General features: G+C 45.3%; 2 protein-coding genes across 3 annotated transcripts in view; one reads left to right on the top strand and one right to left on the bottom strand.

Moving 5' to 3' along the window:
• PARVB (parvin beta) overlaps positions 1-26,071 on the bottom strand; it is a 172,967-nt gene that overhangs the window by 93,961 nt on the left and 52,935 nt on the right. The gene's annotated exons all lie outside the window — the stretch shown is intronic.
• The window catches only part of SULT4A1 (sulfotransferase family 4A member 1), a 30,947-nt gene continuing 16,558 nt past the window's right edge, over positions 11,683-26,071 (top strand). Inside the window, exon 1 of one of the 2 annotated variants that reach the window (XM_083503575.1) lies at positions 11,683-12,127. In XM_083503575.1, the coding sequence (XP_083359701.1) occupies positions 11,959-12,127 (169 nt within the window). In that variant the 5' untranslated portion in view covers positions 11,683-11,958. The remainder of the gene's footprint in view (positions 12,128-26,071) is intronic. The other variant, XR_014526267.1, reaches the window with a different exon arrangement.

The following is a 26,071-nucleotide window of genomic DNA, read 5'->3' on the forward strand; positions in this document are numbered from 1 at the left end:
AAGCCGCTTCTGGCAAACCAGAGCAGCACACGGAAACGCCGTTTACCTTCCCGCCAGAGCAGTACCTATTTATCTGCTTGCACTTTGACGTGCTTTCGAACTGCTAGGTTGGCAGGGGCAACGGGAGCTCACCCCGTCGCAGGGATTCAAACCGCCAACCTTCTGATCGGCAAGTCCTAGGCTCTGTGGTTTAACCCACTGTGCCACCCGCGTCCCTTACCAAATATATAAATATATATGTGTGTGTGTATATCTTCTTGCTTCATTTCACTTCTTAATAATAATAATAATAATAATAATATAATTTATACCCCAGCCACTCTGGGCGGCTCCCAATTGAGTGTTTAAAACAATACAGCATTAAATATTAAAAACATCCCTGAACAGGGCTGCCTTCAGATGTCTTTTAAAGATAAGATAGCTGCTTATTTCCTTGACATCTGATGGGCGGGCGTTCCACAGGGCGGGCGCCACTACCGAGAAGGCCCTCTGCCTGGTTCCCTGCAACCTCACTTCTCGCAATGAGGGAACCGCAAGAAGATGCTCCATCAGGTATATTGGACTGAGGCTTTAAAGGTCAGCACCAACACTTTGAATTGTGCTCGGAAACATACTGGGAGCCAATGCAGATCTCTCAGGACCGGTGTTATGTGGTCCCAGTGGCCACTCCCAGTCACCAGTCTAGCTGCTGCATTCTGGATTAATTGCAGTTTCCAGGTCACCTTCAAAGGTTATTATTACTTGCATCTGTCCATTTGTTGTTCTTGGCCCCCCCCCCCCGTCTGTCTCCAGAGACAATGGAGGAGTGCACCTTCGGGGTGAAGTCAAACCATTACTGTACAGAGTTACAGCGCCTGCTGTGGTTGCAGAGACTGATAAGGAAGGTACATGTTTCATTGCAGTTGGGGCAGATGAAGGGGGGCAATCTTTTGTTAGGGATAGCAGAAACTGAAATTTGCATTGATTTGTTTTGATGGGGGGCAATTGCCCCACCCCCACCCCCTGGCTAAGCCCATGTGTCTGGTTGTGCTGCTGCAGATGCCCCCCCCCCCCGTGCTCCTCCCGGCGGCCATTCCCTTCTTTGGCCAGGCTGACTCAGGAGTCCAACAACACCTGGGGGAGGGTTGCAGCCAACTTGAACTGGGAATGTGATAGTGGCACATACAGTGGTACCTCGCAAGACGAATGCCTCGCAAGACAAAAAACTCACTAGACGAAAGGGTTTTTTGTTTTTTGAGCTGCTTCGCAAGACGATTTTCCCTATGGGCTTGCTTCGCAAGACGGAAACGTCTTGCAAGTTTGTTTCCTTTTTCTTAACACCGTTCATACAGTTGTGACTTGACTTCGAGGAGCAACTCATAGAACGCGGTGTGGTAGCCTTTTTTGAGGTTTTTAAAGACTTTGGTGATTTTTGAAGCTTTTCCAAAACTTTCCCGACACCATGCTTCGCAAGACGACAAAACTCGCGGAACGAATTAATTTCGTCTTGCGAGGCACCACTGTATGTAGAGCAGGTAAAGGCATGGCTATGCCAGAAAGGGTGGATGGTCAACACCTGGAAAGCATCTTTCTTTGCAAGCCACATGGATCAGCTGGTTGACAGGTTTTATGGCACACTGTGCAGCAGACTCACTGATGGCATTGTGATGTGAAGCAAGTGACAAGTGGAGGTGGGTTGGCCCACCCTGCCCACCTGTCAGATGCCTGCTTGTCACACCTAACCCATGGGGGGCGGCAGGCAGAAAGATTTGGCCAGGCAGCTGAACCCAGTTCCCTGTGCAACATACCCAACATGCCCTTCCAAATATTGCTAAACTGCAGCTCCCATTATCCCTTCAATTAATGATTGCATTGAGATGTTGCCCAACACACATTCAACCTACTCCAGGATGTCCCAGTTTCTTCCTTTAATGAACTTTCTCCCATTTCCAGGTGGCCTGGACACTGATTACTACTATGATGCAAGCAAAAAGAGCTTCTGTGTGTGCAGCCAAACCTCACTTTCTTATTCAGCCCACAGGCACTCACCTGGATTCGGTGGGATGGACATATGAATGAATCCTAGTGACAACTCTGAAATATTTTTCTCTGGCCCAGTTCGAGATGGGATCCTTTTCAGTTCTATACAGACAGCAGGAGTGTGATTCAGATTCCACTGGTATGGAGTAGCCACTGACCACTGAAGGCCATTAACAAGAACTCTGTTGTCCAACAAGATAAAAGGAATAGGGCCATTTTGCATAACAAAATGACAAATTAGCAACAAAAGGTAATTCTGAGACAGCAGGCATATGTTGGTAGTAGGAGAAAGGGAAACAGAACTCAAGACAGAGACCACAGCAGCCTGGTATGTAAAAGGTTTTTATGCTACATGTAAGTGGGGAAGTGAATGGCTTGGGATTCATTAAGACTGTGTCTGAAAAAAATGCACATGAAGACTACAAGATTTCCACCCCACTGCCTGACCCATCAGAGATTTTAGATAGGCCACACTTCTCACTAAACTCTGGCATACCAGAGGTTTTCTTTCATGAAACCAAGTGGTGTCAGTGATTTAATTGGTATTTCCAAGTAAAGATTGCAATCTGGGATTATTTTGCTTGTACCCTTGGCCTCCCTCCTTTATAAAGTAAAGATGCAAGCTTGGCATCAGCTCATTTGAAACTAATAGGATTTACTCCCAATGAATTTGCTATTTACAAAATGTAAATAATAGGAAGCCTTCCTGATCAGTCCTGGGGAAACTGGTTTGAGGATTCTCAAAGGGAAAATTTCACTTGTCAGTCCTGCTTTTAGCACTGACCAGTGGTAGGTCTACTTATCAAGGCAGCACTCCTTTTAAGCTCTGCCACCAAGAAGCTCTGTTTGGGATATTATTACTGGTACTAAACAACACTCCGTCTCTCTTCTCTTTGGCCTCAAACACAACCATGATTTGGCATTTCCACATCCAGGAATAATGTTTCAAAAGTTTTATGAGGAAGTAATTAATAGTATCTGTCCAAGTCAAAACAGCAGCTGAAAGAACCCATCTTGACTGGCTGGAATTCAGGCAAAGGTACAAAGTGGTTTATTACCAAAGGGTTTGCTCACAAACCATGTAGTCCCCTCTGCCAAAGGATGGTTCCAGACAAGGGCTTAATATTGCAAGCAGTAGCAGAAAGATTGCAAATGGGTAGTTAGCAACAGATTGTTTTTCACTTACAAGATTTCCCCCAGAGAGAATAAATCAGGTGAGGGATATAGGTTGGCATTCTGATGACCACAAGATTGTGCGGATGCTGCAAAAATCTTGCATGCATGAAAACCACTAATCCAGAATCAACATGCATCTCCAGGCAATATTTCGAATAAGCACCATGGCAGGGAACTGCACTCTGGTGAGGTTCATGAGGGGTTGCCTAGGCCAGGTCGTTTTCTGGGTTGGCATTCCCTCTCCTCCTATGACACCAGCTATACTTCCAGTTTGTCGTTACTCCCTTGGCATCTTCGGGCTCAGACCTGGAATGGCAAACTATGGAGGGAAAGGGAGGCAGATGCAAGTCCTCCCCGCAATCTCCTCTCGCCCTAGTGTGGAGTCAGGACTTCCTATCCCCACTTCTCCCAAAGGGAGAAAGCATTGTCAGAATCTGGGGAGGCCTCTGAGCATGGGGTGGCCAAGCAGGAGGGGGACGAAGGAGGGCTGGGGCTCTCTCCCAGGCAGCGCCACAGGAGGAGGGGCCAGATGCCCTCTTGCAAGCCAGCTGCTCATGCTGGAATAGAGACTCTCATGAGTAAGGGTTGTGCCCCCTGCCCTTTGCAGCTTGACAGGTGGGTGTGGTAAACCTAATGGGACAACTTATCAGCTGTTGTGCAGCCTTGAACATCTTAAAACCACCCCAAAGCCATGAACTTTGGCTCTTGCTCCTAGACTGGTCCCAACCACATCAACTAGGGCTGGACAAAGCTATTTTGGCACCTGAGGCAAACCACAAATCGCCACTCCACGTGCCAGGGAAGAAGGGGTGAGTGAAGAGCTATATCAGGAATAAGGTGGGGAATAAAGATCTACATGGAGAAGTGAAGATCTACATTGGGAACAAGGTTGTAGAGGCAGCATGGAGGGAGCTGCCAAGGAGGGAGCAGATCTTGCCTCCAAGGAGTGCGCCACAGCCATTGCTGCCACTGTGGAACCAGCAACAGCAGTGGGTGATGCATTCATGGGAAGCCAGATCTGCTGCCCCTGTAGATCCTGCCACCCGAGGTGGTTGCCTCATTTTGCCTCATTGGTGGGCCAGCCCTATTGTTAAGCCTTCACCTTGTTAGAGCTCTGGGACTGGATTAGCTCTCTGCTGCCGAGTCTGTACTGTTACTCTGCCTTAATAAAGATCCTTTCCCTGTCATGTTTTCGCACCATTGCCGCCTTCTGCTTAAAAAGTGCTTTGTTCAAGGGCTCTCTCTGTTTCTCTTATGTCCTTTATACTTATTCCATGTGCCAGTTTCTGCACGTGTTTATGTACCCATTCTTCAATTCCTGTGTTGTCAATAGACACATTCAAACAGGGAAGTCAATGGGGCTCCTTGTGCCAATATTGGCAACATCAGGAGCCTGGGTGGTTCTACAAAAACTCCCATTGTGATTAGAAATAACTTAGAGTTCTTACTGATAAACACATTGAGTTGGTAGATCATGTTTTTTGATTTGGTGCCAAATACTCATGGTTCATTTCTGTGTTCCCAAACAGAAATGAGGATTAATATTTCCTCAATGCATACATGATGAGCTCTGAAACAAAAGAAGCAATGTTTTGCAGCACACAGCCACATACAGTATTGGCTCTCAATATAGTCCTGTCCAGGGTTTAACCAATTGCTGTGAACAAGCAGGACTTACAGCAATTGCAGGAAAAAATAAATGACTTTTAAATAGGTGTGTTTCAAAAGCAACAAATGCCCACAAGATAATAGATCACAACTGGAGCTGGTTCAGCTGTTGCAATAAAAGTTGCTATTAATGACAAGCGAGTGACATTTCTGTATCCTGTAGGGTAGAAAGTATTAATTGCTTTATTGGTCATTCAGTTAATTAGACCTTGGTCCTACGCAGTGCTTTTTTCCTGGGGGGACGCAGGGGTATGCATACCCCTAAACATTTTGTGAATCTAAGTTTGGCCTCATTGAGGGGCAATATTGCAATATGAGTAGGAAAACGAGAGCACCCCTAAACATTTTTTTAAGAAAAAAATCATGGTCCTACACATGTTTGTTGTAAGTTCTACTATGTTCTACTTGTTCCTGAGCAAATATGCATTGGACTGTCATGCAGTCATACGTTTGGCAGGGGTCAGTTGGAAGAGCTGATTTAATTTTGCTGCCTTACTAATAAAAGGGAATGGGAAATGACAACACCGCAACATTGTTATTCATACCCAAATCTCTGAGCAGCGAGTGACTTCAGGGGTGCCAAGACATGCCTCAGCTTTTGTTTCTTTTGAATGAAGATCACTGGAGACAATGGTGTCGGTGATATATAGCTTTATTTACACATCTATCCAGGCTGAGCCAGGGCCGGCCCAAGACATTTTGGCACCTGAGGTGAACCCCAAAATGGTGCCCTCCCCAGGGAAGAAGGGGTGAGTGAAGCTCTACGTCAGAAACAAGGGAGGACAGAAAATCTACATCAGAAACAAGCAGGGAATAAAGATCCACATGCTCTGCATTCCTTGGAGGCTGGATCTGTTGCTCCTGTGAATCCTGCCATCTGAAGTGGTCATAGAATTATGGAAATGGAAGGGACCCCAAGGGTCATCTAGTCCAACCCCCTACAATACAGGAATCTCAGCTAAAGCATCCATGGCAGATGGGCAGCCAAGCTCTGCTTAAAAACCTCCAAAGAGCTGTCAAACAGCTCTTACTGTCAGAAAGCTATTCCTGATGTTTAGTTGGAATCTTCTTTCGTGTAACTTGAAGTCATTGGTTCGATTCCTACCCTCCAGAGCAGGAGAAAGCAAGCTTGTTCCATCTCCAATATGACAGCCCTTGAGAGCCCTTGAAAATGGTTCTCATATCTCCAAGGTGGTCACCTCATCTTGCCTCATGGGTGGATTAGACCTCAGCTGAGCAAAAGATGGAAGGACTCACAGCATTAACACGCAAAGAGATCTTGCTCCCCAGCAGTGCCAATTTGAATAAAATATGGGGGGCCCGGGTAAGCCCCACCTGTGTGATCACAGCATGACCGGCGGTCAAGAATGATGGGAGCTGGAGTCTAGCAACACCTGAAGGGCTGAATCATAGAATTGTAGAGTTGGAAGGGACCTCAAGGGTCTAAGCTCCTGCAATGCAGGTTCTCAACTGAAGCATCCCTGAACTAACCATTTAGCATACTCCCTCACCAATGAAATATGTTTACAACCTAAGTAGCAGAACTTGTCTTTCCAGATCTATGTCATTTTCTTCCATTTTTGCAAGTGGCTGTATTTTGAAAGATTCTTGTGAAGATTCTTACTCACTGAGATATTACTCAACTTGCACCGTGTGACAATGACAACTGTTGCCCAGTATGTGCTTCTCATGAGTAAACAGATGTCCCCACTTCCTCTTTAGTCTTTTCAGCACATGAAGGGAAATTGTTCTGAAAGACTTAAGAGGAAGTGGGAGTGTCTGCTTACTCATAAGAAGCACTGACCAGGTACCAGGCACACCCTAATGTTAAAAAGAACAACAAACAAACAAACAAACAAACGGGATCAATGGAAGCAGACAGAAAGAATTGCAGGCAGAATAAAAGGCTGGAATGGATCAGCAACTTCTGCCTGCATCTGTCTCTGGAAGTGGCGGTGGGGTGATTATAGTTCCAGTACCAGGGAGATATGGTTAATGTAGTTTTCAGCTTAAGCTGTGTAAGGATGAAATATTTGTTCAAGGAAAGACAATTGTTGTGTAACAAGCAGTGATTGACCAATATTGTCTGAAAATAGGCAAAGTATTTAACTCACGGTTCTACTTTTTTTATTGGTTATCTTCAGATGGATTTGTGACATTTCCCTTGAAAATTATAGGAAGGGATTTGTATGCCAGTTTCACCAGTTCCTCCATTTGGTGCAGGAATTTTATTTTAGTATTAAAAGGGCTCCGTTCTTGCACCTACACCCACCAGTTTTAACTGTTCTTTGAGATGCAGAGGGGAGGAAAATGGATAACTGGGACATTCCAGGATCAAATCAGAAATGGGGACAATTTCTGTAATTCCAGGACTGTCCCTGGAAAATAGGGACACTTAGAGGGTATGAGTTCATTGGCATTCGAGGATATTATTATTAATTTATTTGTACCCCATCCATCTGGCTGGGTTTCCTCAGCCACTCTGGAGCTTCTCATAACTTATCAACTTGTGATAAGAAAAATCAGTCAGGGCAGACAAACAGCCAAAAATATCACTTTTCCACTATGACCAAATTTCCTTTGAAACACAGGGGAGTTTGCAGCACATTCTACAGCTACCTTCCATTCACATACAATAGTATGCCAACCATCCAGACATCACGCTTTCCTCATGCAGTTGCTGTGTGTGCTCAGAATTCCTAGAAACGCCCAGTGATTCTGTGGTCAATGACTAGCTTATTTCACAGACAAGTCAGTGTCGAAAGTATTCCCTGAGGGTAGTCTAGTAGTGAAGAGAGTGAGCTGTGAGGCAAGAAGTCCATCATTCAACCCAGTGGCAGCGATGGACACATCAGATGGTGCAAGGCCAAGCTATTATTAGCCTCATTCCCCCACCCCATTCTGCAGCTCAAGAGATAGATGTACTTGTGGAAGTCAGGGTAGAGAAAATGCAGTTAAGAAGCTCAGATTATGTATACAGTGGTGCCTTGCAAGACGAAATTAATTCGTTCCGCGAGTTTTGTCGTCTTGCTATTTTTTTCGTCTTGCGAAGCACGGTGTCGGAAAAGTTTTGGAAAAGCTTCAAAAATACCAAAGTCTTCAAAAACCTCAAAAAAGGCTACCACACCGCGTGCTATGTGTTGCTCCTCGAAGTCAAGTCGCAACTGTATTAACGGTGTTAAGAAAAAGGAAACAAACTTGCAAGACGTTTTCGTCTTGCAAAGCAAGCCCATAGGGAAAATCGTCTTGCGAAGCAGCTCAAAAAACAAAAAACCCTTTCATTTTGCGAGTTTTCCGTCTTGCGAGGCATTCGTCTTGCGAGGTACCACTGTATATGACTGACACTCTTCTTTGGAAATTAAAGCAACGTCCAGACTTTAACATTCAAAAAAAAGTTTACTTGCAGAAACTTATAGATGAATTAAAACATAATATTTAAAGCCACATGCTTCCCCAAGCATGGACTTACAGACTTTTCTTCTAATGTCCAAAGAGATGTATTTTCTGCTCTTTGCAGCCTTCTGTATCTCAGTTAGCCCATGCCTTGCAGGTCCTAGGAGAGACTTCCACTTTCACCTTCTCCTTCCGCTTCGCTCTCTTTCTTCCCAGCAGAGAAGAAGCATTCCAACACTCTATTCAACTTAGCAGTATTCACAGTGGATTCTAAAACACAGGGATCTTGCTTCACATAAAAGAGTCTCTCCTTCACTAGATATCTCCCATGTGACCAATGTTAGCCAGTCTCATGAGAACTACTAGAATTCAGTTACCAACCAAATTTAAACACACAGTAATACAAGCATTTACAATTTCAGTGAATTAAATTACTATACTGACCTACCTTACAAGACAGGACTGTTCCAAGTATTGCTGAGGTATACAATGTTCCGAACACTTTAAAATGAGCCATAGAAATACTTTATGCAATAAGGGTAAGCATTCATAAGTCGTCATGGCAGCACACCGTATTTGAACTAAACTGAACCTTGCTTGCTGGAAGGAACCCTTTATAAAACAAGGTCGAGCCCTTATAAGATATTCTATAATAGTATGTCTGCATCCCAACATGGAGCCCCCCCCCCCCCCGCAAACAGTGCACAGGCTATAATTTGTGCCTAAAAAGGGCTGGGAGTGCAGTAACTCACATACAGCAAATCATAAACCAGAAAGATGTGTGAGTTTTCAGTATGATATGATACAGAATATTATGATACAGAATTTATGCAGATGTATTCAAAGTCAGAAATGCTCTTTTTAATGCACTGGAATAACAAATAAAGCACATATATAATTTATTTATAATCATTACACAAACGTTAACGCCACCAATTAGAATAAAAGCCTAATGCCTAATAGTTTAATAAGTTCTGTCCAAATGAGCCCTTTCAGTGAGATACCAGAGATAGATCTATTAAAGCAGATTTGTTTTTAAAGAGGAAGCTGATTGTGTAGTAGAACATGGTGAAGGTGTTTGGTCATCAGGTGGGGAATATAAAACACAGGACCAGCTTTTTCATCAATGTTGCTTTTTTTGGTACATTGCTGGACACACCACAGAGAGGATGGGATTGTGTCTTCTCCCAATATGCATTACAGGATTTGTTTTCTCCTCACTGAACTCCTATTAAAGGAAGCTGTCATCGGTGCAGTTAGTTGGCATCTGTGTACAGTCATACCTGGGTTAAATGTGCTTCAGGTTGAGCGTTTTCAGGTTATGCTCCACGGTGACCCAGAAGTAACAGAGCGCATTACTTCTGGGTTTCGCTGCTCACGCATGCACAGACACTCAAAATGACATCATGCACATGCCCGGAAGCGGCGAATCACAACCCGCACATGCGCAGACATGCAGTTGTGGGTTGTGTTCGCTTCAGGATGCAAACGGGGCTCCAGAACAGATCCCGTTCGCATCCAGAGGTACCACTGTATTTGCAACAGCTATCTCAGATGTATACACCTCAGCTTAAGAGTGACTTACATTTTTAAATTCAGCAGAAGCTGGTTTGAGGATAGTTCAGGATTGCGGCTAACGTCACATGTTCTTGGCTGGTACACAGAGTAAGTCTCAAATCGGGGCCTAGTAAGATTCCCCTATGACCCTGTTTACACAGAACACTAAAAAACACTTTGGAGCCAGTGGCAAACTCTTTGTCCACATGTGCAAATCTGAATCCATTTTGCCCGAAGTCGGCTTCACAGAAGACAGTGGAAAGCACTTGTGAAATTTATAGCGCTATTTTGTGCCACATGAAGTTGTGGCTATTGATGAATAGACCAAGGAGGAGCAGACTTTGGTATTCATTACATAATAGCTGGATCTGACAACAGGCACAGATTTGGTAATATGGTGCCCTGAGAGAGAACAAAAATTGGCACACCCACTCACCCCAAATATTTATTTTCACAATGACACCTTTTAGTACAGCTGCTTTTTTAATGGATCTTCTCAGTAGGTACCTGTATAAATATAGGGGTTTTAAAAAAATTATTAGTATTAGCATTTTGCACCCCCTCAGCTTGGCAACCTGTGCAGAGGAACCACCCTCACCATCTTAAATCCAGCATTGACGGGCAGCGGCTCTCCAGGCTTCCAGATAGAGATCTGTACCAGACCTACATAGAGATTCAATTCTGCAAACCTAAATTTATCATTGATTTGTTGGGTTGGAAGGACCCTGAGGGTCATCTAGTCCAACCCCTCGTAATGCAGAAAAGCCTCTTGGGCTTGCCGATCGGAAGGTCGATGGTTCGAATCCCTGCGACGGTGTGAGCTCCCATTGCTCTGTCCCAGTTTCTGGCAACCTAGCAGTTCAAAAGCAGACCAGTGCAAGTAGATAAATAGGTACCGCTGTGGTGGGAAGGTAAACAGCATTTCCGTGCACTCTGGCACTCGTCACGATGTTCTGTTGCACCAGAAGCGGTTTAGTCCTGCTGGCCACATGACTCGGAAAGCTGTCTGTTGACAAACGCTGGCTCCCTCGGCCTGAAGCGAGATGAGCACCACACCCCATAGTCGCCTTTGACTGGATTTAACCGTCCAGGGGTCCCTTACCTATTTACTTTTACCTAATACAGGAATTTCAACACATCTTTTCCACATGCCCATCCAATTTGAAACCATACCACACCCTGCTTAGCTTTGCAAATACTGTAGCAGTTTTATTGCCGCACCATTTTTTGTTACATGGCGGCACTTTGCAAACCAATGCAAGAAAACTGGATTCCGGGTTCAGTTTAGGATTCTATGCATATGCATGCAACATCAAAACACTCCCCAAACTAAACAGTGGGGGGCAGGAATGGGGGGAAAGAGAAAGGTTCTGCCCCAAGGAGCATACAATCTTGGATTTGTAAGAAATGGCACATGCCCCCCAATTTAATGGGAACAATGGTTGCGCCAGTTTCTTATAATATTTTGGGTGGGAAGTTTGCAAATTATTTGGATTTGAAGACTGAACAAATATTGGCTTGTAGAAAACGGAATCACTGGATGTTAATGAGTAAATACTATATTCAACTGAGAGAGAACCAGAAGTCTTTTCCCATTCTCTTCTCTTTCTTTCTCTTTTCTTCTTCTCTTCTTCTTTTCGCTCCTGTTGCTCCTTAGATTAGATTTTTAAAGTATTTAAAAATCTGGTGTATTCCAGAAAGATATATTGTCCTGGGTATGAACTTTTGTATATCTTTTGATAAGTATAAATAAAAACAGGTATTTCCAACCCTCAAAAGAGGAAAAGGGGAGTTTGCAGAATAGTGGTACCCTGAGAGCTGCGAGGCAGGCAGAGGGTTAATCCCCGAGCAGGCTTGCCTCTCCGTCTTGTTGTTGCAGGATCCATTCTGCCTGCCTAGCGAGCGGTCCCGCATTACATCACCACTTCCGTAGCCCATTCGCTGAAGGCCGGTCTCTCTTCTCTCGGTCTCTCTCTCGGCCCCCTCCCGCCTGCCCTTCTCCCCAGCCTGCAGGGCTCGAGCCGGGCTTCCTCGTCGGGCGTGCCCGCTTCGGGGGCGAGAGAGAGAGAGGGGCAGGGAGAGAGGGGCGCCTGGAGCATCCTTGATGCGCCTTGGCCTCGGCTGGGCTGCAAGGGAGGAGCGAGGATGGCGGAGAGCGAGTGCGAGACCCCCAGCACGCCCGGGGAGTTTGAGAGCAAATACTTCGAGTACAATGGGGTTCGCCTGCCCCCTTTCTGCAGGGGGAAGATGGAAGAAATCGCCAATTTCCCCGTCAGGGACAATGATGTCTGGATTGTTACCTATCCCAAATCAGGTAAGGGGCACGGCTGAGCTGGGTGGAGAGGGGCTGAGAAGGAAGGGAGGGGTCACGCATTCTCTCCCCCCCCCACCGCATTTAAGGGATGGGTTGTTTTTCCTCCCAGATTTCACCTGTCCTCCCTTCCCTCCCCCCCCAAAAAAAACAAGTTCATGCAATGAGCATTGTTTTTTCTGACTCCTGGCAGACAAATGGATGCTATGTAATGTTGGGCTGTAACTGGCCTACTACAGAAGCGCATGACGTAAACCACATTTTTATACCTTGCTATCTCATTATCTTGGTCTTAATATAGAGCAGGTACGTTCAGTGCTGCAAAGGTGTGTGCCAAAACGAGGGTGGGTGTGTATGCGCGTAGGTGGATTAATTTTCTCAGGTCCAAAGTGTCCCAGCTGCCTTTTAATTTGATTCCCTGCAATGCCTTATATGTGGGGCAATAACGAACAGCAAGATTGGATGCCTGGTTTCTGTTTATTTGCAATGTGTTTACTCGGAAGTAAGTCCTCCTGAGTGCAATGCAGTTCGCATCCTAGCAGAAATGGCCGAAGGCATCTGGGGACCTGAATCAGAAAACCCAAAGGATACTCACCCACAGGACTGGCCCAGGGCATGTTGGCACCTGAGGTGAACCACAAAATGGCACCCCCCAAAAAAGAACAACAGGAAGGGGGGTAAAATTAATATCTACTTTGGGATCGGCTGCCCCTCTGGACCCTTTGCCTGAGGCAGACCATCTCACATTGCTTAATAATCTGAGAAGGCTTGATACTATGCAACCCAGAGGCTCTGAGACCTGTTTTAATTTAAGGTTGTGGCAAAGGAAGAGGAAAGAGGCTTGCAAGTTTCCCAATATGTATTGATTGATTGCAGAAGAGATTAAAGATCAGATTGTTACCTATCTTTATTGACAATCTCCCCTCCCACGACATAAGTGATTGCACGTACCTGAAAGGATTCAGTACCACACGTTTTTGGCGACTTCCGCAACACGAGAGGTGCCATCAAGAAAGGATGAGGCATGCTAGTTAAATGGAGCCATTGAATTCCAGGTACCAAGGACAAAAAATAGAACAAAATGGTGTAGACTACCCTCTGCTCACGAGCACCAGAAGGCACAGGAAGATTGCTTTTGGAAATAGGATATTGGACTGGATAGACCCTCAGTCGGATCCAGCAAGGCACGGTTGTGTTCCTATGTTCACTGTCTCCAGTGAGTCTCCTTGGGAGAAGGGTAGGCCACCCTGACTGCAAATATGGACCTGCTAACAGGTCTACAGAGGGCCCGCCAATTATACAAGGGTTTGATTCTGGGCATCCGCATGCAAAAGCAAAATTCTGCAATGTCAGAACTGTGCGCCCCTCCCCCACGAAGTGGCAGGCTACTTGGGATACTCCCAGAGCCCTGTAAGCAAGGAAGACCCACTGGGTGTGTGGTGGGGGAGTGGAGGGAATAAAGAAATGGAAATCAGGGTATGGAGGGGCTTCCTTGATATTTATTTACCGTATTTTTCGCTCCATAGGACGCAACCGACCATAGGACGCACCTTGTTTTAGAGGGGGAGAACAAGGGGGGGGGAAATTCTCCTCCTCTCTGCTCAGCGCCCCTTCAGCGAAGCAGCAGGAGAAACAGAGCCCCTTCCATTTCTCCTCCCGCTTCGCTGAAGGGGCGCTGCGCAGCTCTCCCTCTCTGCTGAAGCCAGGAGAGTCTTGCTCTCCTGGCTTCAACGCACCGACCCCTCTTGCTCTCCAGGCTTCAGCGAAAGCAACGCGAAGCCTCCGGAGCGCGGAGGGAGTGCTCCCTCTGAGCTTCGGAGGCTTTGCGTTGCTATCACTGAAGCCAAGGAGCCTGCATTTGCTCCATAGGACGCACACACAATTCCCCTTAATTTTTGGAGGGGGAAAAGTGCGTCCTATAGAGCGAAAAATACGGTATGTATGTATGTATTTATTTATTTATGTGCTGCCCCCCAAATTTGCATAAGGGTGTGATTGCATATGCAAAGTAAGCAGCAGAACCACTGTATTTTAGGAGGCGAAACCATTAAATACCTTATCCCTTGCCATTGGCTAGCCCCTACGGCAAAAGTAGATAGATAGCCCCGTATCCTACTCACTTAAGGGGAATCTGATTACAATGGGCAGGATTATCTTGAAGGAATGGCACCAAAGCACGTTTCTCAAAAATACTTCGTGTGTGCAGAAGGCTCTCTGCTACTTCATCTGCTTGAAGCTGTAGGCCCAGGTTTGACTCTAGTTCCATACAACTAATCTCACTTAGCAACATATCAAAAGACAAATCTAACCTGTATTTTAGTGTTTTGTTGGAAGCCGCCCAGAGTGGCTGGGGGGACCCAGCCAGATGGGCGGGTAAATAATAATAATTATTATTATTCAGTGAGGCCCAGATAAGTATTGAAATATAGATGCAGATATTGACACACATCTGCAACCATGTAGGCTGTGCATGAAGAAGGCTGTTTCAGGTGTGTTGAATCAGGCAGTTCCAGACCTTGCTTCTGTAATTTACATGTGCTTAGAGCCCAAAAGTGGGCATGGGAGTGCAGCTTCTAGACATCTATCACATTAGTAACTTGTGATCATGCTATACCTTTTGTAGCAAGTGTATTTTGTCCACTCAAATGTATGGATTGGATCAGTGCGCTGTCAACCTATGTTCTCATCCCACATCAAAAATATGTTGAGAATGCACTGTATTTTCTTCAGAGAAATGAGGACTTCACTGGATGTCATGAAGGGCTGATGCATGGCTCCCACTGACTTTGTAACCCTGTTGTTGTTGTTTAGTTGTGTCCGACTCTTCGTGACCCCATGGACCAGAGCATGCCAGGCACTCCTGTCTTCCCCTGTCTTCCACTGCCTCCTGCAGTTTGGTCAGACTCATGTTCGTAGGTTCGAGAACACCGTCCAACTATCTCGTCCTCTGTCGTCCCCTTCTCCTTCTGCCCACCATCTTTCCCAACATCAGGGTCTTTTCCAGGAGGTCTTCTCTTCTCATGAGGTGGCCAAAGTATTGTAGCCTCAGCTTCAGGATCTGTCCTTCCAGGGAGCACTTAGGGCTGATTTCCTTCAGAATGGAGAGGTTTGATCTTCTTGCAGTCCATGGGACTCTCAAGAGTCTCCTCCAGCACCATACTAGTAAAAGGAACCCATAGAATCATAGAGCTGTAGAGCTGGAAGGGACCAGGAGGGACATCTAGTCCAATCCCTGCAATGCAGGAATCTTTTGCCCAACGTGGGGCTCAAACTCACGAGCCAGAGATTAAGAATCCCATGTTCTCTACCAACTGAGCTATCCCATGATGTGACTTGGTTGCATTCAGCATTTCCCCACTCACTCGGCAACCTTTAGCCAATAAATTGGAGTGAGAGTGGAGCAATGCTGAAGGTGATAACATCACTCCATTGTCTCTTGAGACAGACAGATGCCAACAACAGCAGCTTTTATCATCCTGAACTGTTGTGGGTGGACAGGGCAGGGCAGGGCAGGTGTTGACTGCTGGAGTCCACCCACGTCAGGAGAACCAAAGGTTTCCCACCCCTGGTCTACTGAAACCAACATGTGATGTGCCATACAGAGGTCTGGAAGGCTGCAGTTTGAATTTGGGTCACACGTTTCTGCTTCCTCACACCTGGGACTCATCTACACTAGTCAATTATACCAGTGTTTTTCAACCACTGTTCCGCGGCACACTAGTGTGCCGCGAGATGTTGCCTGGTGTGCCGCGGCGAGGACAGGCCGCCCAGCGCGGGGCTCTCGCCGTCTGCCTGCCTGGCTGCCTGCGAGCTCGGCGGGCAGCGCCTCCATCCGCAGCGCCTGCCTCGCGGCTCTCATCTGTTTAACCTTGAAGTCCCCCCCCCCGCGCGCTCTCCTTCCTCGGTGCTCCAAGCGGCGCTCCGGCTCCGGGGGGGGGGCGGAGGAAGAAGCTCCCGGGCTCCGGCGTGTCCTCCCAGGCGAGCGCCACTCGAGAGCCGCGAGGCGGGCGCTGCGGACGGAGGCGCTGCCCGCCGAGCTCGCAGGCAGCCAGGCAGGCAGACGGCGAGAGCCCCGCGCTGGGCGGCCTCTCCGGGGAGCGAGAGGCGCCGAGGAAGGAGAGCGCGCGGGGGGGACGGGACTTCAAGGTTAAACAGATGGACGTTGTGACCACAATCAGTTTGAATCCCTCTTTTTTTCCTAAGAAAATAAACATTTTACTGTTTTTAGGTATTCTCGTCTTATACCCATTCATGCAGTCCAGTGTGTTTAAAGAATAATTGGGTAAACAGGGTGGGAGCAAAGCACCCCTTTGGAATTATCCTGTGAGAGGATGTTATTTTAAAGCACCTGTGTGCCAATTTGGGATGTCTGTAGATTTTATTTTTCCACATTATAAAAATATGATACTCTCTCTTCTCAAAGGCAGATGTAATATTTTTAACAAATATTGTCATGAGTAAAAATAAGCCTAAGGTTTAAAAAAAAAAAAGTCAAATTTTCGCCCACTAGGCGGGCGCCGGACTGTGTCCACCCTATTTTCCATCCGTCCTGGGTGGGGATCAGATCGGATGGGATCGGATGAGAGCGGACAGGCGGTCTGCTCTCATCCGATTCCCCATAGAGAGCAGCGGGGCTCTGACATCTCCCTCTCCGCTCACAGTGGTGGTGTGCCTCATGATTATTTTCATGAAACAAGTGTGCCTTTGCCCAAAAAAGGTTGAAAAACACTGAATTATACTGTTATAACTGCTTTATAAACATGTGACACCAGATGGCACTGTAGAGCAGTGATCTATCACCAGTGGGATTTTGCATTGAGGGCTTTTATAGTCCCCCCCCTCCTATAGTGTTTTTTTAATCAGTATAGATCAAGCCCTGGTCTGCAGCCTTGAATCAACAACTGCTGTTTTGCAAGTGAAGGCACTTTGGCTGATGCAAGGGGGTAAAAGTGCACATGATAATTTATCCATTCTTGCAGCAACTCCTCCTCCTCTTTCCGCGTTCCATGCCATTCTGTGGGTCCTCCCAGTCATCACGAATGGCTTTTCACAAGGCTGCAGCAAGGCAAGATCTGATGGCAGGAACCATATTTGAGCACAGAGCATGAGCTATAATGGAAGCTTTCAACCAGGAGGCTTGGAATGGAAGCCACATGTGACTCTTGGAACCAGAAAGATTTGGTTACAGACAGATGATTGGTTTCTACTAGGGAAGAATGTTGGACTGCTCCCAAGAAGAACAGGACATTTTGAGTGTGGACAGAAAAAGGCTAGAGTCACACAAGCCCTCCACTCCCAGCTCCTGGTTAAAAGCACCCATTGCAAGGCAGGCACATAATGCAGATTAGGTGGTCCTCTTCTCTATTGCTTTGGTGGGCTGCTTCATCTCCCAGCATTGATTCCTGACCCATATTTCAGCTGGGTTTAATTCACCAGGGACGCAGGTGGCGCTGTGGTCTAAACCACTTAGCCTAGGGCTTGCCGATCGGAAGGTCGGCAGTTCGAATCCCCGCGATGGGGTGAGCTCCCGTTGCTTGGTCCCTGCTCCTGTCAACCTAGCAGTTCGAAAGCATGTCAAAGTGTAAGTAGATAAATAGGTACCGCTCTGGCGGGAAGGTAAACGGTGTTTCCGTGCGCTGCTCTGGTTTGCCAGAAGCGGCTTAATCATGCTGGCCACATGACCTGGAAGCTGTACGCCCGCTCCCTCGGCCAGTAAAGTGAGATGAGCGCCGCAACCCCAGAGTTGTCCGCGACTGGACCTAACAGTCAGGGGTCCCTAAACCTTTATCTTTGCCTTAATTCACCAATTAAAACAGCCTGCAACACTGGAGTGGAAAATGTATTGAGTGGCTGGAAGGCCAAAACTCCCCCTCTGAAAACCTCCAGCTGCCATTTCCAGATTCAGGTTCAGGTAATTTGCCCCCCCCCCCCCCCGCTTCTTATAGATGGATTCAAGGTGCAGGAGATACCACCCTGGACAAATAATATCTTTGTTGCACAATGTAGGAGAGCTTCAGGAGAAGAGGGCACACACCTGAATGAAGTATTTATTTGCACCTGCTTATTGCAGTATTCAGTCATCATTTTTACTCTTAAGGATTCTGCCATGTCCTGGGCAAATGTTCAATTGAATGTGGTAGACTGCACCGATGCAGCAGTAGCGTGCGAATGCCACATTAGAATTGGCTGGCTACATCTTTATTGCTTTCTTTAGCTGTACATCTGAAATATTTATGGCATGCAGGAAGCAAAGCACTAAAAGCTCTGCTTGATTCCTTCCCCCTCCCAAGTCTTTTAAAACGTTTCTCTTTTATGAATCCTGCACTAGATTCATATCTGTTGCAGCCTTTGCTTAATTGTTATTTTCCTTAAGGCTTGATTCCTTGCAAGTATGCTAAGAATGTGTCTCTTAACCACACCATAACCAGACGCAAGGTGTTTTTGACCTGGGGAAATATTCAAAGATGGGATTCTCTTGTCCGCAAAGGAAAACAAGAAAAGTGGTAACATTTGTGATTCTAGTGCTTGTGTAGATTGGATATTACAGCAGAACAGACCCCAGTTGAGGTTAATTTAAAATTGATTTAGGCCTTGTAAGCATTAGCTCTAGTTGCACTTTTTGAATTGTTACATGTATGTATGTACCAGGATGTTTTTATTTGCTGGATGAAAGGGAAATGCTGTCAACTTTTCCACTTTCAACTTTTCCTTGCATAATTACATGGAGACTTTCCCCCAAAAATTCTTCTGATTTGCTATCTCCAGGCACATGTTATAAACACCACTCTCTTGAGCATTAATCTCCTTGCAGAGAACAAAAAGCACATGGCGCTTGCTCTTCCTATTTTCAAGCTGCTGGTGGGACTTGCATGACGGACATGCACAAATTCATTCTGCATTCAGAAACTTGCACATCTCTCCAAAAGTAGCTTTTCAGATATTATTCCCAAAAAGAAACCCGGACTTCTTGTTTCCCTGTAACCACATAAGTGGAGGTGAATGTGGATTCTAAAACAAAGGAGGCCAGGCCAGCAGTAGAAGTTGGGTGGTAACCATGGAATTCTCAGTCAAGTGGGGGGAAATGTCTGGTGAGCTGTTGCAAGGAGAGAAGGGCTCAGCACCACCCTCTGGCAAACCCATCACTTTCCCCTTACATGTGCCCCCAGTCCTGCTTGGCCTATTGAGAAGCAAGTATAGGGCTGGAAATTTTGGGATTATTGCTGACGGAGCACACTCAGGCTAATGTGTGGCTGAGAGAGCAGTGAAGAGATCATTTTTTGTTGTCTCTGTTGCATCCTCCAGGAGTTGCCCAGAGGAGAAATGGTATGTGGTCTGGAGGTTGGTCACTCACTTAGAGGGTAAAATTGATTGGCTCCAGTGATTTAGATACTGTACTATGATTGTGGCAGTGTCAGCCATGGTGCCAAACATAACATTTCTATTGCATATAGATATCATTGTTGTAAACCACTTTGATTTTTTTAAATGGCATAACTGTATATAAATATTTGTATAAATAAAAATTAATATCTGACCTCATTTCAACAGATGTCAGCCACAGTTCACTGCAGAAACAGGATAGTATACCGTATTTTTCGCTCTATAAGACGCACCAGACTACAAGACACACCTAGTTTTTGGAGGAGGAAACGAGAAAAAACATATTATGAATCTCAGAAGCCAGAGCAGCCAGAGGGATCCCTGCGCAGCGAAAGCAGCAATCCCTCTTGCTATTCTGGCTTCTGGGATAGCTGCGCAGCCTGCATTCACTCCATAACACACACACACATTTCCCCTTACTTTTTAGGAGGGAAAAGGTGAGTCTTATAGAGCAAAAAATACGGTAAATACCCTAAAATTAAGCCTGTTTGTTTAGGGCCACTATGAACTGCAAAGATTTGCCACTATATGTTTCTGCAGTTGCATAGGGTTGCCTTTAGGGTTGCCACATATGAATGTGTTTTATTCCTGGAGACAATGCTGTAAATTATTGTACTGCTTTTTTCATCTTGCAAATCTGGCAGCTTGACACAGCAGAGCTGTTCAAAACGAAGCCATCATTCTCTCAGTGGCACTGCACATGTTATTTGCTAGATTTTGGTCTGTGGAAGAATCAGCTGTGAGCAGCAAGCAAGCATCTCCAGGGCTGATGCAAACTACAGCTGGTCTGCTGTTCTCACTTTCTCAAGTGCCTTTGGCTGCTGCCACCATGAAGTGATTGAGCGGCATTACAGATGTAGCTTGTGGCAGTAGACACAACAATTCATTACTTAAGCCCAGAGTCCAGGCTTAATTTATTAAAAGAAAAAATGACATAACCGTCAGGCAAGAGTACGCTGGAGGTTCACAAAAGTGATACGTAAGGGTGGATTTAGACAACCATTCGTTAAGTGGCAACTTCCCACATTTGCATGTAACCCCTGAGCCAGAACAGAGGAAGCTGTCTTAGCCAGGTGGTTCAGTGTTCTCCACCAGCCTTCCTCCAATGTTATGCTGTGTACTACAACCTCCATCACCCTGACCATTTACCATGGTGGTCACAGCTGATGGGAGTTGCAGTCCAAAACATCCAAGGTTCCCCGGTTGGGGAAGGCTGATATACAATGACTGCCAGCGATTCTGCAAAGTATCAGAAAGGAGAATTTCCCATCCCTATCTGGAGGGACTGAACCTGGCGGTGTTTGCATGTGCTGTGCTTCCTCGCTCTATCTGAAGGCAAAATATGACCTCGCCATTCTGTAGGCAAGTCAAAATGTTTCTTGTTTCTGGCAGTTGGAGTCCAGTTATTCTGAATTTATCTATTTTGGGGTCTGAAAGCTAGTGACTTACAGACACTCCCTCAGCCAGTAAAGCAAGATGAGTGCGGCAACCTCAGTCATTTACGACTGGACTTAACTGTCAGGGTTCTTTACCTTTACCTTTTAAGCTAGTGTTCTCCAAATTTTGGTCCCCAGATATTTTTTTTGAATAGAACTCCCATCATCCCTAGCCAGGGCCAATGATCAGGGATGATGAGAATTCTACAGGGATGATGAGTCCAACATCTTCTGGGAAACCTGCTCAGCTCATCCATTAACAGTGGGATTCTGCCTCCGCTCTATGATGGCAGCCAATATGGCGGTTCTAGATACTAATACAATCCAGACCATCTGTACAAACTGCATAGAATTAGGGGCTTGGAGTATCTCGGCGTCTGCCACAATCGTGCCAAATTTCAGGCACTTACATTGCCAAAATGCTACAGTAAAATATTTCTTCTTGTTTGTTTGTTTTAACAGCTCACAATTGTTTGTCCTATAATTACTGGGGATTTTTGTTCTTTGTTTCCTGCCCCTGTGATTTTTTTATCTAGTATACAGCTTTTGTTGGTTTTAAAAATTGATTTACAAAGATAACAAAGGAATCTAGAAAGATAAATAAATAAGACACACACATATAAATATAGAAGGTTTTAATTATCTTTTTCAGCACATATATCTGCAATAAAAATGAATATTGTTCCCAAGGTAATATTTTTTTTACTACAGCATATTCCAGTTGTGTCAACAGAGAGAAAAATATTAACCTGGCAATGTCTTTTAAATAAGTTTGTATAGTACAGAATATAAGCAAAAGAAAGCCTAGAATAAAATAAAAATAAAAATAGAAAAAGGAGGCATTTCATTCCTAATTAAAAAGCATACTGTCAGGCTAATGGAATAGGGTGGTTATCTGGATGTTATCAAGGATCTGTGCAGGAGTACATAAATGTAGCTGTTAGCATCTTTATTCTCAGGTCTGGTAATACTATGCTTAATATATCCAAATAAAATTATTAATGGATCTAGCAGGGTTCATTCTGATACAATACCATAGTATATTTTAAAAGAAATCTGTTGCTTTACTGTATTACTCAATTACTGATGTTGTTTTGTATTTTAACCAGACCCTCAAATGAGCTCACACAGCTGCTTTGTAATATTTTTTAATAACACAAGGGAGGTATAGTCCTCCATCTTTTACTGGTCTTAAAGGGTATATTTCAAGCCACTTCAGGTTTTGTTCCTGCCCATAAAAAAAATTATGACCATTTTCTGCTGGTTAGTGATGGTTTCCTGAGGTACATTCAAGATTAGAGTTTCATTCATAACACTGATGTTTTAAAAACTGATATCTTTAGGTTTTGTTTTTATTTAACAAAATGTACATTCTACTTGATTGTAAGAAAACCTTTAAGCAGTTTACAAGAAATACTATGAGTTACTGATAAACCAGATAAAATCAAGTAATTAAAACCATTAAAACCAGAAGTTATTTACCGTACCTGTCATACTAACTGGCCTGTCATATTAATTAACTCTTTTTGTGATTTTCCTATTTTTTCCACGATTGAGTTCAGTTAGTTCGTCTGTACCTGGTAGATTCCATACCCACCCACCCTTTTTTGCTACTACTAATTATTCTGCGTTCCCTTAGGGGAGTAGGGCTAACCTACATGCCATTATCCCAGGTGCCTGATTTCCTCCAGAGGCTGTTGGACTCCATCTTCCATCAGCCCCAGACAGCAGATGGCTAATGCTCAAGGGATGATGGGAGGTGGAGTCCAGCAACCTCTGGAGGAAACCACATTGACTATCCCTGAGTTATCTGTTTTGTGCTCATGACAAATCTGAAGCAGGTAAGGTTGAGAGAGAGGAAACGACCGGCCCAAGTTCACCCATTAGCGGTGATTTGAACTCAGGCCTCCTTGATCCCAGCCTGACACTATATATCCATTATACTGACACTGGCACCATTCCTTCAAGTGAGCTTTCTCATGTTGACTCCGGCTTAGAACCAGAAGCTGTGGTCACATTTGGCTGATTCGCCTATGTTTTACTTCAGCCATTGTTCATCTCCCTGACCATGTTATTGCAATTGTTTGAGAATCCTGATCCTGCTAGCAACTACGAGACCTGACATTGGCACCAGCACCCGTGCCTTGCCGTTTTCCGGAAAGGGAAAAACATAAATACGAAAGGTTCCTGGCAATGCAAAGCAAACAAATTAAACAATGGAATGGTAGAGGAACACCTTCTGACCCTGGAACTGAATAATGCAGATCTGTCGTTAATATTAATATAATCAATATATACATTGACAAACATGAAGTCACTGTGGTATATGTGTAGATTTCACTTGAGCTACTGCAGTTGTGTTAAGAGGCAGCATAATTGCCCTACATAATTGTGTCCTGATGCTAAAATCCATGATGGAAACCTACAGGGCCCTCTTTTTCCCCAGAGGTCACCCCAGGTTGCAAAATAATGTCCTATTCTCCTCTAAAACCACTTCCAGCACTGGAAATTATATGTCTGTCTTCATTCTGAGTCTGAGCCTTTCCGATGCAGTTATTGTAAATGTTAGCATCTAAAACAGTATAGCAACTGTTGCTAACTACATTGAAATTTCCTTGCAGTAAAATGGTAAAGAAACTCTTCCACAGTACAGTGGAAACTCAGGTTGCGAACATGATCCGTGCGGGAAGCACGTTTGCAACCTGAAACGTTCGCAACCCACAGCGCCATGTCTCCACATGCGCGGGTCGCGATTCGGTCTTCTGCACATGCGCAAAGCACAATTTAGTGCTTCTGCACATGCGCCGAAATCCGGAAGTAACCCATTCCGGTACTTCTGGGATCGGCGCAGTGCACAACCCGAAATCGCACAACCTGAAGCATCTGTAACCTGACGTTTGACTGTATATGGGAAGATGTGTCCACAACTATCATTTTTTATAGTGACTGGAGCCAGTGGCGTAGGAAGCGGGGGCAGAGGGGGAGGGCCACCCCGGGTGCCATTCTGGGAGGGGTGACAAGATGGCCCCTGCCTCTCCCCAGCTGTAGAGCGGCTGAGGGCGCCCGCAATCCGTATGGGCGCCTCTTGCGTGCCATCCGTACAGGCTGCCACTCTTGTGCACGGTGATTGTAGGGGCTTCCACACATGCGCAGTCCATACGGGGATTTCAGATTAAAACTGCAGAGTGGAAGGAAAGGAGGAGCTTTTTCTGCCTTCCCACTTCCAGCTACACTGTGAAGACTGGAGAAGAGACCCTCTTAAGAATATTAGGGGGTGGGGGGTGGGCAGGGGACGGACCAGACCACGTGAAAAACGAACATAATATTTTAGCTGCAGTTCATTCATTTACAGCTTTGTATTCTTGTTATAAAAAATGTGCCTAGACATGCCCTTGCTGCGCCCATAACCTAGGTTTACGGTGCCATTTAGCTCCTCACTTTCATATCTCAGTTTCTAACACTGGTCAGCGCCTACTTTTTAAAAGAGGCCATTATTTTGAATTGTGCAAGGAACAAAAGGCAGCAACATTGGGTCTGCCTGCTGACTCTCTCCCATGAGCCTTGAGAGACACAGGCAAAGGGATTTTTACCCAAGGAATGAGAAATCCAAGCCAGGGAACGTACGCCATCAGCTCCTGAAGAGATAATTCCTTTGTTGCCATGTAAAGGCAGGTGACGTGGGGAGCCCCAGGGGAGGGGGAGGAGGAGACTGGTCATGTTCCCTAATTGCCTTGGGGTAAATTCTGCAAAAATATTCTCAGTGGAGGGAGACATCGCAATTAGAAGAGTCAAGTTTGACTGAAGTTCCGCCATGCCTTTTTCTGCATGTCCATAGAAGGAAAAACAAAAATTATAATGTGTTGCCTGACTCCCCATCGCTGGAGATACAAAAACTAAATACTAACGTTTGTTTACTATCCAGCCTGATGAAGTGTTCTGAAGAACCTGAAAGCTGGCACACCAGTTTGTGAATTTTTGATTGGTCTGATAAATATATTGCCCTAACAGGGAAGTTGGGGTGGGTGTTTTTTCTTATTGGTCAATACTGGTACCTTTACTTTTTGTTGGGGGGGGAGGATAATTTTAAGAGGAATACAAGTGCAAAAGCTCAGGATTTTTTTCTTTTGCAAAAGGTAAATCTCCCCCAAAATTTTGGAATATAGTTTGTTGTTGGATTTCCTTAAAATGTGCACATACTAATATGAATACCAAAAGAGGACATGAGCTAGCAAGAAAGAGGACCACACAAACTGGAATGGGAGATCATGGAATATAATCGTAGAGATGGAAGGAGCCCCCAGGGTCATCTAGTCCAACCCCCTGCTATGCAGGAATCTCAACTAAAGCACCCATGGCAGAGGAGCCCCCAACCTCTGCTTAAATACCTCCAGGGAGGGTAAATCCACCACTTCCCAAGGGAGTCTGTTCCACTGTTGTTGGTTTTGTTTTTTAATTAAAGATTTTCTTGTTTTACAGACGTATATGTAATGCCTCTCGTATTTTTTTCCATGTAACATTTTTACAAATCAGTTTCATTTGTTGAGACATTTGGGGGGGGGAGATGGGGGGGTCGGGTGGTGATGTTTCTATTTTGCTTAATGTATGTAGGTTCTCTGCTGATCATTTGTGTTCCTTTGGTGGTGAGAGAGGTTGGGGTTGGCCTAGGGTGTGGCTGTTCATTTGTGATTGGCTGTGGCGATCTTTGTTTTCGTGTGTGAGTGGGGTGGGTGGGTGTTTTGGATCAGGTTAGCCATATTGATTTGTATGCTGCTGGTGGATTATTGCCATTGTCTTGTTGGGCTGTGTATGTGATAAAGGGGAGCCATACAGGGGTGAAGGTATCTTCTTCTATTTGTCCCCGTGTCAGTTTCAGTTTGATGGTTAATTTTTCTAGCAGGGCTGTTTCCCATAGTATTTGGTACCATTGGTCCATGCTTACAGTGTCTGGTTATGGTGTTTCTGGCTGCTGAAAGTAGGTGGGTTATGAGTTCTTTGTGGTGTAAATGGGCATTGTTGTCTTGGAAGATGTTTAGTAGGGCCAATTCTGGGGTGATGTCTAATACTTGCTTAGTTATTTTACATATTTCTCGTATGGCTGTTGTCCAGAAGAGTTGGATTTTGGGGCACTCCC

The sequence above is a fragment of the Podarcis liolepis genome, assembly GCF_965112155.1.
Source record: "Podarcis liolepis genome assembly, chromosome: 5".
Taxonomy (NCBI): Eukaryota; Metazoa; Chordata; class Lepidosauria; order Squamata; family Lacertidae; genus Podarcis; species Podarcis liolepis.